Raw genomic sequence first — 13,201 nt, forward strand, 5'->3', positions numbered from 1 at the left:
TGTATCCCAGACCCCTGTTAGAAAAACACCTGAATTCATCGTGTCCTCGTACTTTTTTTTTCCCAACTTATTTTATTAAGTTTTTTTTGTCACGTCACATCTATACAACACACCTTTGTATGTGAAACGATAAGTCAATAACCAATGTAGAAAAACAAAATAAAACAACCTCAGCAAAGAACAAGACAGACAACAAACAGTACCTCGACATTAAAGAGTACAATTATACGATCCTATGTAAGTCAAGCCATGTAAACATGGTCCATCTCAGCGCCTCATTACACATATAATCTCAGACTCTTATATGTTCAGGAGTAAATTAGGTTTTAGCTAATTCCAGTCCAGCAGGGGAACGGCCATATATGTGAATACAAAAGACACAACTAATCAATCAGGGATAGCAGGGACATTTAAATCTCTAGTATATGAAAGAAAAGGGGTCCACATTGTATAAAATTAGGTCTTGGAGGCCTGAGGTGGTTATCGTGTCTTTTCTAGATGTGTGCAGTTCAGGATGGATTTGATCCAAAGAACATGGGATGGAGGAATTGGAGATTTCCATTTAAGTAAAATCAGATGCTTTGCCTACATACTTTTGTCCGTTTAGTGTACTTCTGCCTCTTTAATACTTTTTCACCTTGAGCTCAAAGACTGAGGCAAAACATACAAAAATAAAAAACAAATTATGAACTATTGGGTTGAAAAAGGCAGAAAACAGTGGGTGACATCATGTTTTTTCACTTCTCATAACTGTGTCAGAGTTAATCTGTTCTGTCACATCTGATATTTACTGTCACGGACCAGAACTATTATTTATTAGTTTTTTTATTTTCACTGCTCTGATGCTAAATAAAGACCTGGCTGCTTAGAGGAATAATAATGCACAGTTTTAGTGATAAACCTGTTCATGTGTCTGGAACAGAATCAGTATAAAGCTTGTTACACTGGGCTTATTGTTGGTGTTCTGTGTGGACAAGGCGACAGCGGTAACGTCTCCAGACTCCGACCAATGGCTGAGCAGGACAGTGGGTCATGTGACCTGTGCAGCTGGTGCTGATGTGCGTTGTTGTGTGCGTTGTTGTCTGCAGGGTCGGACGGCAGCGGACTTCGACGAGCCTCTGAGGATAGAAGAAGACGCACACTGGCCCACAGAACAAACGTAAGGTGGTCTGAGTCTGTGTCGGACGGAACTTTGGCTCATTTGAGCTCTCAACACCTCGACTTGAATTTTCATTCTTCGGTCTACGTTGTCACAGGTCAAAGGTCACGAGGGGCACTGAGCTACACATCGACATCATCAACCAGCTGAAGGAGGCTGTGGAGCTGCTGCAGGACCCCAGCAGGTGAAAGCCAACACTACTTTACATAACGCACCTGAAACCAAAACAACACTTCATGGTGACCATGTCGACAGAGATATGCAATAATTACAATATAATAATCCAATTAGAATTAAAATAATCTGTCAAATGAACAAAGCAACACTCACCCTTCAGCTCAAGCAGGTGTATATATCCTGTATTACCTGTATATATCCTCTATTACCTTTATATATCCTTTTTATGTTGTATATATTTCTTTTATCTGTAGTATTAGAGTTGTCCTTTTGTATATTTTAATATTTTTCACTCTGTATTTTCTGTGTCATTTTGTGTGATATTATGTATAGTATTTCTTTTTCACTTTAAGTATTTGCTGCTAAAAAGAAACAGCTGCTGAACTGATTTTCTATTCTATTCTATTCTATTCTCTGCTATTCTATTCTAATTACTCTATTACCTCTTCTGTCATGTCTTGAAGTCTCTTTTTTACATCTTATAATGAGCACTTTTAATGAAATCAACATGTATTTACTCTATTAGTACTAGTTTTTAGTGCATGTACATTGAAAATGATAGTTAACCCTTTAAGCACCAGAATTAAAAAAAAAAAAAAAATTCAATTTTGGTATCAAGGTTTCAAAAGTCATATTGTAAATGAGAAAAATATTGGTTAAGTTTATGATGGGAGTAAATGTACTCATTTAATTTGCATATTGTGACATCACTGGGTGGCGGCCATATTGAATTGCGTAACTTTTTGTAAAATTGAACGTTGAACATATTTACACGGATGTTTTCTTTGTGTTTTTTTGTCATCTTATCCTTAAAATAAATGAACATGAACATTAGTAGAAAGTAAAATGCAGTCAGTTTTAGTGTCTTTTTATCCAAATCTGTCCCTATTTATCTAAACTAAAACTAAATAAACTTTACTTTGTTACTAAACCAGCTCAGGACCACGCCTTTAAACTGGATTTTCTTCTTCACTTTAAATCGAAACATGCTCTTTAATGGTATGAGCTTTAAAGGGGCACTTGTCCGCCATCTATTGGTAACAAGACTTGGTAACTTTATCTTGAGTTATGGTCTGTTTCAGTCGGTTATGTTGATTGTCGCAATATTAAGGCTTTGATGCTTAAAGGGTTAATCTATATGTTTTGACTTTATTTACCAGTAAATGTCTCTTTTTCTTCAAGAGGTGAATAATACATCATTCAACCTTTATTAGACTATTTGTACAGTACACTGGTGGTGGAATTATACTGTCAATCATCATTATATGTATGATTGTCAATTATCGTCGTAGATGGAGGAAAGTCTAATAAATAAATATTCGGCGTATTAAATCCTTTAGTCTGTGTTTTGTTTCCATGCTGATTGAATAATTTAATTCTTTTGTGTTTGTCAGAGTGAACGCGGATCAGGACGACCTTTCCGGTGTCCAGCTTTACCCCGTGGAGATGGTCACAGTGGAAGAGTCACTCAAGTAAGAATGAAACCAGTGATAAAACAGACATGTTCAGTTATTGGAATAATGGGTCTGAATTCTCTGGTCTGATGTTTTGTTAGTTGCTGGTTGTTTGTTTGTGTTATATAAATACCAAATTTCTCATTTTCTTTTATATTTAATTTCTCACTTGTGGTTTTTTCTACCTGTCTTTTTCTTGGCACTTGTCTGTTTTATGTTGCTGCTGTTAGCTGTGAAACTTGCCCATAGTGGGATCAATAAAGTCTGATCTTTCTGCTGTTTTAATCCTGTCTTTCCTCTTCTCTTTACACAGTGGGCAGGACAGTGATGACGGTTCTTCCACGCCAAAGGTAGAGTCAACACTCACCTCTTACACTTTAACTCAAAGCACTAATACACAGTAAACAAACATTTTTAATACTTTTACCAGGGTATCCATCAGGGGTGCGGTGATTGTAAGATTCTAAGGGCCAATATCAAATTTAATGCTGTTTTTCTGCTTATTTATTTTCTTTTTGTTATTATAAGGGAATAATTGACCTGTTTTAAAGTCTTTTAGGCGTTCATCACATTATCGCTGAATGAGCACAAATAATTCAATCAAATGACTTTTAACACAACAGAAAAACTTTAAAAACTGTAAATCTCACTGAAAGAACATCTCATTAATGCAGATATTGGCCGTATGAATGTTCATCTGATCTGTGCATCCCTAGTATTTATAGCTGTGGAAATAATAATAATAATAATAATAATAATAATAATAAATAGACCACCTGTGGTTTTCTGTAGATACTCCTTTAACAGCATCTCAACGTGACCTTTTGATATTGTGTTCTTGCAGCTGTTTCTATGTTGTTTTCAAGCATCTTAATCTATACGTTACTATTATTAAGAATTTTCTTTTTTGTCGTTTTCATTGAAATGGCAGTGCTTGATTTTTTGGGTTTTTCAGCGTCACTCAGTGAAAATTCAGTAATTCTCCTTCACTATAATCTAATTCAAGTAGAAACAGGAGCTGTACCCCCTTCTCTGGGCTCTGTTTCCAGGCTGTATAAAATCTCCCAGGGTTGTCAAATACAGGGCCTGAAAATGACACACAACAATATACATTAAATAATACATTTTTCAGTTCCAGAACACGTTGCTAAATATTTTGTGCCTTTGCAGATCCACTGTGATCTGTAAGTTGTAATACACATATGTAAATAATAAACAGAGGCGTAATATTCTTCAAATTCACTTATTTTTCTCAAGAAATTTGGGGTTGTTTATGATTGTTCAACTTATTCACATTATGTGTAAAATGTACTTTGTAAATGTCAACATTTTCACAATGTAATTTTAGCATTTTTGCACTAAAAATGAAGTCATTATTTATAGGTTATTATGTTATTATTTTACGGGTCTGGTCCACTTGAGGTCAAACTGAGCTGAATGTGGAACCACAGACCAGACACACATGAAAACTCTGACAGATGTTGACTCATCGTTATTTCTGTCATTATGGTCTAAAATGTATTTCCAAAGCTGTGTTTTACCCTTTTGATTTACTGTACAACGCTGGTCAACACCATGACGTCAAACTCTTGTTTTCTTTAAAGATGACAGTACTTACATTTATTTTAAGTGTTACACAGTCATTTTCTGGTCGAGCCTTAAAAAGGTCACATTCTGGAACTATTTGACTCTGTTTTCTTTAGTCACAGACCGCCAATTTTCCACTACATCAAATGGTTCAGTTTTTACAGCAGCAAAGTTTCTCTTAGACGGTTTCAGTATCAGTGAACCTGCTGAAAATAAATCCATTAATGACAGATTTTTATTGTGGAACTCGTTTTAATGCACTGGCAGATTTCCTTCATGAATCATCAGGCCAAACATGTTCTGGATTAAAAGTCAACAAACACAAAGGATTTTAATTTACAGTGTCATAAAACAGAGAAAAACAAGACCTCAGAAAGGCATTTTTATGGGATGCTGGTCTGAAAGTGCTCCAGAAGGAGGTCACATGTGGCTTTTAGAAAAGAAATGCATTAAAGGGTCTGAGTTTAAGTATGTAATAGAGATAAAGTAGGAACTCCAGTGTTGTTTCCTTGTCTTTGGAAATATGGACAAAAGTATGTGGACACGTTGAATTCAGGTGTTTCTTTTCTAACAGGGGTCTGGGATACAAAACAGTAATGACTAATGTCAGAATATAGTTTTATATTGGGATAAATATCATTGCATTGGTTAGTTTGGTTTAAATTGTTATCTTTGGTTCCAAAATGCCACAGAGATGGTTTTGACTTCATTTCTCTCAACACTGATGTAGTTTTTTTGTCCATGACTATGATTTTAAATGTTCTTCCTCTAAATTTCTAAAATATTTTTCCTGCTCTGACTGTAAATAATAATTTTCTAACACAACTAACCATCTACTTTCTTCACATCTCACTGAGGAAGAAAAATCTGCCATTGAACTTTAAAGAAATATTGATGTTTTTATCTGAAATCCTCATGAACAGGACATCTTACAGCTATAGACATGATGAGTCCCAATAATTTTGTCCACATACTTTATAAACATTTAGAGGTAGAACATTTCAAATCATAGTTACGGATGAAAAAAAAAATTAATGTTGAGAGAAATTAAGTACAATGTTTCCATAAAGATGAATGGGACATTTTTCTTCTAAGTGAGATGTGAAGAAAGTAGATGGTTAGTTTTGGTAGAAAATTGTCTTTTACTGTTAGAAAGTTAGAGGTAGAACATTTAAAGTCAGTCATGAATAGTTAAAAAAAAAAAATCAATGTTGATGAGGCAGGCAGGTTTGTTTGTATAGCACAATCCATACACAGGGTAACTCAAAGTGCTTTACAAAGGCATAAAAAAATCACAACAAAAGCAAAAGCAAGACATTAAAATTGAAAAAAACCAAAAACATTTAATTTAAACCAAACTAACCAGTGCAAGGATGTTTATCCCAATATAAATCTTTATTATAATATTAGTCATTATTGTTTTGTATCCCAGACTCCTGTTAGAAAAGAAACACCTGAATTCAACGTGTCCACATACTTTTGTCCATATCGTGCATGAAGTCTATAAGTTAAGAGAAGTAGAATCAGAGTGAAAGCCTTTAAAGCCTAAACGTGTGATGCATTCTGTAGCAGCACACGGAGGAAGGAGGCTATGAGTTCCAGAAGAAGAGACAGATGATACTAGAGAAGGCCAGGTTTGAGGCCCAGCTTGCATGCCAGGAGTATGAGTGCTATATGTCCATCCAGGTAAACGGAGCGTAAAGCCATCAGCTGTAGGCTCTGTCCCATCCCCAAAACCAAAACCCTCCGCTGTGTTTCTCAGTAAACCGCCGGTCTGTTGTGTGTGTGTGTCTGTTTGACGTCAGCCCTGTGTTATCTGGGAAACAAACCGGCCTGATGTTCACATGTGTCCTGTTTCATCCAGCACCAGGTTACGCATGTGAAAACGGTGAAAACGGTCACAATGAGGCCTTCAGGTTTCCTACAGGAGCTTACACGAGTCTAAAAAACAGGATAAAGTCAACGGAAAGGACGCTTATAGTCACTGAATAGAGATACAGCCACATGACACAACCTGTTGTTAAGACAAATGTAAGTTCGGGCGCTTTGATCGAATCGACCTGGTCATGCTTCTACGCCCGAGTAGAAATCGAACCACGCCAACATTTTCATTTTCTTTAAATTTTGTTAAAAGTCGCTATTAATGATTGACTCACTTTATTAACCCCGTAAGGAAATTAAGTCTCTGCATTTTACCCATAATACATACACACTAACCATTAGCATTAGCATTAGCACAAGTTTGTTCACAGTTTTGAGAAATGTAGATTTTTGAATTTTTGGCAAATTTTTGAAATATTACAGATGTGTCTTTACTTATAATGGTCCATATTTTGATGGTTTATATCATGTAAATGGTTACAGATATCAATATACTGTAGTTCCTATTGATCACTGATAGGAAGTCATATATGAACTTTTATTTGGGTCCATGACCTTTAACCTTAGGTGACCCTGAAGAGTCAAACTCAGGGTCACCAATGTCTAGATTTCAACAATCTTCTTCTCAGAAACTACTGGTCGGATTCATTTAAAAAAAAACAAACAAAAATATATTGTCTTTTGGACAATGTCTACAAAGTTTGGTCACAGTTTTGAGAAATGTTGACTTTAGAATGTTTTTCACAATTTGTGATGTGTTAAAAATTTGGCTTTATGTATAATCGTCCATATATATATTTTTTTCATTTTACCTTTATTTAACCAGGAAGTCCCATTGAGATTAGAAATCTCTTTTGCAAGGGAGACCTGGATTTTGATGGTTTATAACATGGAAATGGTTCCAGATGTCAATATAGTTCCTATTGATCACTGATAGAAGTCATATATGGACTTTGACTGAATTAGTTTAGTTCTGCTCCAGTGAAAGTACCGCCCACTTCTTTTGATCTGCATCCAGACCACAGGACTGGAACATAGAGACAGAACCTGACAACCTCACACATTCAACTGGGGATTGATTCAGATAGAACATGACGCTGACATACAGGGACGTTGGAACTATTTTATTTGCATTGCTATCACATGTAAACCCGTCGACTGCAGCAAAACTAACGACATAAACCAAGTGGACGAGACACAAAGCAGACCCAACAGAAACATAAACCAGTCCTTCAGAACAAACCCGAGGAACTCGTGTGTCCAAGTGTCTGACACTTCCACAGCGTCTCAGCAAACACTTCACACATTGTATTAATGTCTGTGCGCTTACTGTCGCTGTTCAGCCTCCCTCTGTTTCTGCTGCTTGGATTATTTCATGAAACAGTCAGTGTTTTTTCTGAATGAGGTCAATCTGCGCCGCTCTCATCGCAAAGCCTCGCTATTTTATGTCTGGGTTTCATGTGAAAAAATGAAACGAAACCACACATTTACTGCGATTTTGTTGCAAACCTCAAATTTTTAAACAAGGAAAACAAAACGGCTTTGTTTCATGTCCTCCCACGTCAGTCTGACTATAATCCGACGCCAAAGAACGAACAAAGAAGAAACATGCAAACATTGTTCAGTGAGGACCGCTCACTGGGGAATGTGTAGGGATATTTATTGGCATGAAACGCAGAGAAAGCGGAGGTGAAACGGGTGTAAATTGGGAAACATGTATTGTTTTAGTCTCAAAACAAATCTTGCAGGTTGATCTTCCATGAAAGCTTCATGAACAGTCATTTTACTAACAACAAGAAACCTAAACAATGTAGAGAATCAATACCAAACAGGGTCATTTTAAGTAACTACAGTAATTTCCTCTTTTCTTCCCTTTATAAATGAGTCAAACACCTCTAAACCTCTTCTCTCTGATGCCTACTGAAAGAAGGAAGTTAAAAATAGGAACTATCTTTGAGACGGTCTGACATTTAAGGTGGAGACGTCATGATGAGGCTTTATTTGAGTGATTATTAACTCTATGTTATCCCACCCATAGAGGTCCTTGTAATCACTAAAAGTACATAATCTGTACAGCACCGTAATAATGTCAAAATATTTTTCAGCTTTTTAAAATTTTTTTGGCATTTCATCAACTTGAGCCATCAACAAAAATAAGAAATACTCAATAACTGCCATATTTTTAGCCCTTTAAATCAGAATCAGAATACTTTATTAATGCCAGGGAGAGATTGTTGTGTTATAGTTGTTGCATTCAAGTATAATAAAAAGTTACAGGAAAGAAATGATGAATACAACAAAAAAGAAAAAAAATACAAATTTTTTTAAAGCTCCAAATATACAAACATATATACAGCTCTGACTGTGTACCAAATATACCTATTAAAATACTTTATTGAGAAACAGAACAGTTATATGATAATTAAAGAAATGTACATAAATAAGAAAAAAATATTGTGTTATTAAAAATGATGTGGTTATAATAAGGAATTAAACAAGAATTAAACAAATGCCATGTTTGTTATGTAAACAAACCATATCTTTTTGATGCAAAAAGCTTTTTTTTTTTCAATATACTACATAAAAATTGTATTACTTTTTTTTTTTTTTGCAGCCTGATTTATGCCAATGATTAGCAGCAACATCAGTTAATATGCATTATTATTTTTTGTGCTACATCAAATGTTAAATGCTAAAATGTGTCAATGCCCATTTCTACTCACTTTAGAGAAGGGTGTTCGTTTAGGAATTTTCCATTTTTACAAAGTACTGATTTTAGTGGCTGGTTCAGAATTTTAAAAATCATGCAAAAATTAACAGCTTTTCTGTTCTGACCTAAATCAAATTGTGAAAAATAATATAACCTTTTATAACATGAAGAACAAAGTGTGCATAATATGCTCACCCGGATACCTGAAGGTTAATTCATCAGGTTTTATAGTTTGGATGCAACTAAGCAAAGAAACTAATCATAAATGTTAACCAGCAACAAAAAAGAGCTGATTTTTGGAACATTTTTTTGCATCTTTGAGAAGAGTAGTAGAGTTATAGATTGGGCAAGAAAAACAATGAAAATATTAAAATAATAAAAATATCTACTATATTGTGTACTTGTGCTGATTTTAGTGGCTGGGTCAGACTTAAAAAAAAAAAAAAAATCATGTAAAAATGAGCAACTTTTTAATTCTGACCTAAAACAAATTGTGAAAAATAATCTAGTCTTTTATAACATAAAGTGCAAAGTGTGCATAATATGCTCACCTGGATACCTGAAGGTTAAAGGTGAAAGAGAATACAATACAATACAATACAATAGACTTTATTTGCCATTTGCACAGATACATCGCAGTATAGGTACATTGGAATTCTTGTGCGTTTCCCTGAGTCACGGAATCCAAAGAAAAAAAAAAGACATGAACAAAAACATACAAAATATAAACACAGCTAAAACATATAAAAACAGTTATTGCACAAACACAAATACACACTTGTAAAATAGAATACTGTATCAGAAAATAATAATAGTAATAATAATAAAACTACTGGAAGGTAAAAAAAAAAAAAAGTTATTGCATATTTGAAAGCGGTGCAGGGATTGTAGTCTGCGTCTGTTTCTTTGTGGAGTCATTTGTAAGTCTGCGTGTCCTACATACAACACAAGATGAAGATTATTTAACACCTGTTCTGTAATTGTGAGTTAAATAATCGCTGAATACTGACTGGTGAATTCCTCCGTCACTGCAGCGGGATAACAGATCTCCAGTCAGCGGGCCGCCGTCGTTCTCCGGGCCGCCGTTTGGACTGAAGCCACGTTCAGGTGAGTCACACAAGGACGACCATCCCGCAGGTTAATCCGCTGCGAGAGAACAATCAGTCCTCCTCCCACTGAGCTGACGTCATTTACCTCAGATAGAACACAGTACAGTCCCCTTACGGTGGTTAAACTGGTAGTACTGGAGGGGCCGCTCTTAATCTGCTTAAACGACTCTAAATGTGACTTGATTTTGAAGTTTGTCTACGTGAAAGAAGTCCCATGTGACGCAGCTTCATGGTCTGCTTGTAAAGTGCCAGAAAGCTTCAGTTCATGCTTTTGTAGAGCTAGCATCCATTCAGCCTGTGTTTGCTAACCGTTACCGGTCTGTGAGATGCCGCTAACTGCTAACATGATGCTAACAGCATGTCAAGTTATGTCAGATGTAATGCAGCTAATAACTACTTTATTTTTGTGCTGTTTGTGTTACGTGTTGTCGCCCCCCTCCCCCCCTCCTCTGTTCACGTTTTCCTTTTCTCGTCCGTGTTTTTGCTCACGCTGTCGTCTTGTCGCTGCCTTGCTATCGATGGCGTCGTCTCGTATTCTCACCTGCATGTTTGTGCTTCTGTCGGTGGCGTTGTTTGATCCCGCACTGATTTTTCTCCGGTGATCTGGGTGTTTTTTTGGGGTGTATTTTGGTGAAATGGACTCTGCCTTGCTGTACTTGATTACCCCTTGACCCCCACCCCCCCCATCCCACGATCCTTCCTTCCCTTCCTTCCTTCCTTCCTTCCTTCCTTGCACTACACATGCCATGCCCACTTCCTGTGTCTCTGACCACTCCCACCGCCTGGTTGTAGCCCCGCCCTCACTGCCCTGCTCGCCCCCTCCTTCCTGTCTCAACCCCTCCCTCCTCTCACAGGCGTCGCCCCTGTATAGAGAAACGCCTCGTAGCCATGACGACGGAGGCTCGCACGGCCGCGGTAGGTTGTCCCTCTTTAACCCAACCGGACTTCGGGGTCTGGAGGCGGGTTCTCACCTTCTTGAGTCATGTTTGATGAATTTTGGACTGCGTTCTGTGGTGGTTTGTGGTTTGGTTTGGGGATGATGATTAAAACTGTGCATTTTCGTATGATTTTGTTTCAAATTTCAGCATTTGAGTCATTACAGATGCTATTGGGTCAAATCAAGCAGTGACACAGGGTCACATTTCCTGTTCAATAGTTATCTAATCTCCATGTTTAATACATGTATGAATAGGTCTCAGTAAGTACCTTCACATGACACATTTCAATTTACACAAATAACATTTTGGGGTAAAAATAGTTAAAGTACTGCTGCGTGACGGGGATGCAAAATGAACATCAATTTTTTTCACTTTATGCAAATGTACATAACATGCTGTTTTTATGAGAAATGGATCTGAGATGACACATAGGGCTTTAGCTACAATGTTAAACTACAACTGTGATCAATAAAAAAATGTTTAAATGATAAGTTTTGATGAACACAAATATGTTGTGACACGGGGACAGCAGTTTGTACCTTTGTTCAGTATCGTAATAAAAGACTTTACTGGAACTAAAACACTACAGATATGCTCATAAACTTTTATTGAACAGACATATTACAAATGAAGTGATATATACAGATAATAGAAGAGTATATTTGACAAATAATGTGATTGTACATCACTGCTGTACTTCAGCTGTTTTAATGCAAACTCACATTTTATTCAGTTGGAAAATTATCTGTAAACTGGCAAACATCATTCACTATATGGACATAAGTATGTGGACACATTGAATTCAGGTGTTTCTTTTCTAACAGGGGTCTGGGATACAAAATAATGATGACTGATGTCAGAATATAGTTTTATATTGGGATAAATATCATTGCATTGGTTAGTTTGGGTTAAATTATCTTTGCTTCCAAAATCCTCAGAGATGGTTTGGACTTAATATCCTTCAACACTGATTATTTTCAACATCTGTAACTATGATTTTAAATGTTCTACCTCTAAATTTCTGCAATATTTTTCATGCTCTGACTGTAAATAATAATTTTCTACCACAACTAACCATCCACTTTCTTCACATCTCACTGAGGAAGAAAAATCTCCCATTAAACTTTAAGGAAATATTGATGTTTTTATCTCAAATCATCATGAACAGGACATCTTACAGCTGTAGACATGATGTGTCCCAGTACTTTTGTCCATATAGTTTATAAACATCAATATTTTTTTTAAATTTAATGGGAGATTTTTCTTAATCTGTTTTGTATCTGAAACACCTGAACTCAACGTCTCCACATACTTTTGTCCATATAGTGAATATATATCCTACTGAGATCCAGTAATGCATTTTTGTCTTCTGTAGGGGACAAGAGTTTCACAACTTTACCAAAAAAAATCCTGTCCACTTCAAAGGACATTCCATAAAAAAAATTTTAAATAAAAGTTGTATCTGAAAAATTGTTGCGTTATACTAATAATTGCATGTACAGTAAATAGTTACCATGGCAACTTGGCATCTCCTTGTCCTGATGTGGTTATTGTTATAAATAGTTTCACATCACATGTTCAATCGCAGAAGAGAGGCTGGTTTTTATTTTCTTTTCATCTGCCTTTGATTACATTATGAGAAGATAAATCTGTTTCCACGGTGACGTATGGTCACAGTGTTCATGTCCGCTTCAAATTATTCAGTTTGAGTGTTGGAGGGTTTTCTTTTAAGGTCAGTGTTTGAGATAGATTTAGACATGCTGTGGTGGTGGTTAAGGAAAGGATGAGACTCCAGTAAATGAAGCACAGAGGGATGAAATACATGAGTGTGTGTGTGAGGGTGTGTGTGTGTGTGAAGGTGTGCGTGCGTGTGTGTGTGTGTCTGTGCGTGCGTGTGGTATCAGCAGACAACACTGATCAAAGAGGAGTTTGACCACATTCTACCTTCATCTCCAGCTGCTCATGGGCGGCTGTGGTGTCAGCGGTGGCTGTGAACGGAGACATGCATATGTTCGATGTTAGGATGCATCACTGACAGCGCTGTGGTCGCATCAACAGAAGCTGGAGCTCGGCAGAAATATGTGGTTTAAAGGTTTTCACCACAGCAAACAGAGGATGTGCAAGGCTCAGAAAAGTCCCACTGCCTTCAGATGTGAGAGGAAGACGATGGTTCTTCACTTTAAAGA

General features: G+C 36.5%; 1 protein-coding gene across 1 annotated transcript in view; it reads left to right on the plus strand.

Moving 5' to 3' along the window:
• LOC115412918 (leucine-rich repeat and calponin homology domain-containing protein 1-like) overlaps window positions 1–13,201 on the plus strand; it is a 115,390-nt gene that overhangs the window by 75,219 nt on the left and 26,970 nt on the right. The window contains 6 exon segments of the mRNA XM_030125598.1: window positions 1,089–1,159; window positions 1,257–1,343; window positions 2,731–2,808; window positions 3,104–3,140; window positions 10,003–10,075; window positions 10,870–10,992. Coding sequence (XP_029981458.1) covers window positions 1,089–1,159; window positions 1,257–1,343; window positions 2,731–2,808; window positions 3,104–3,140; window positions 10,003–10,075; window positions 10,870–10,992 — 469 coding nt within the window.

This window comes from Sphaeramia orbicularis, chromosome 21, assembly GCF_902148855.1.
Source record: "Sphaeramia orbicularis chromosome 21, fSphaOr1.1, whole genome shotgun sequence".
In the NCBI taxonomy this organism is placed as follows: domain Eukaryota; kingdom Metazoa; phylum Chordata; class Actinopteri; order Kurtiformes; family Apogonidae; genus Sphaeramia; species Sphaeramia orbicularis.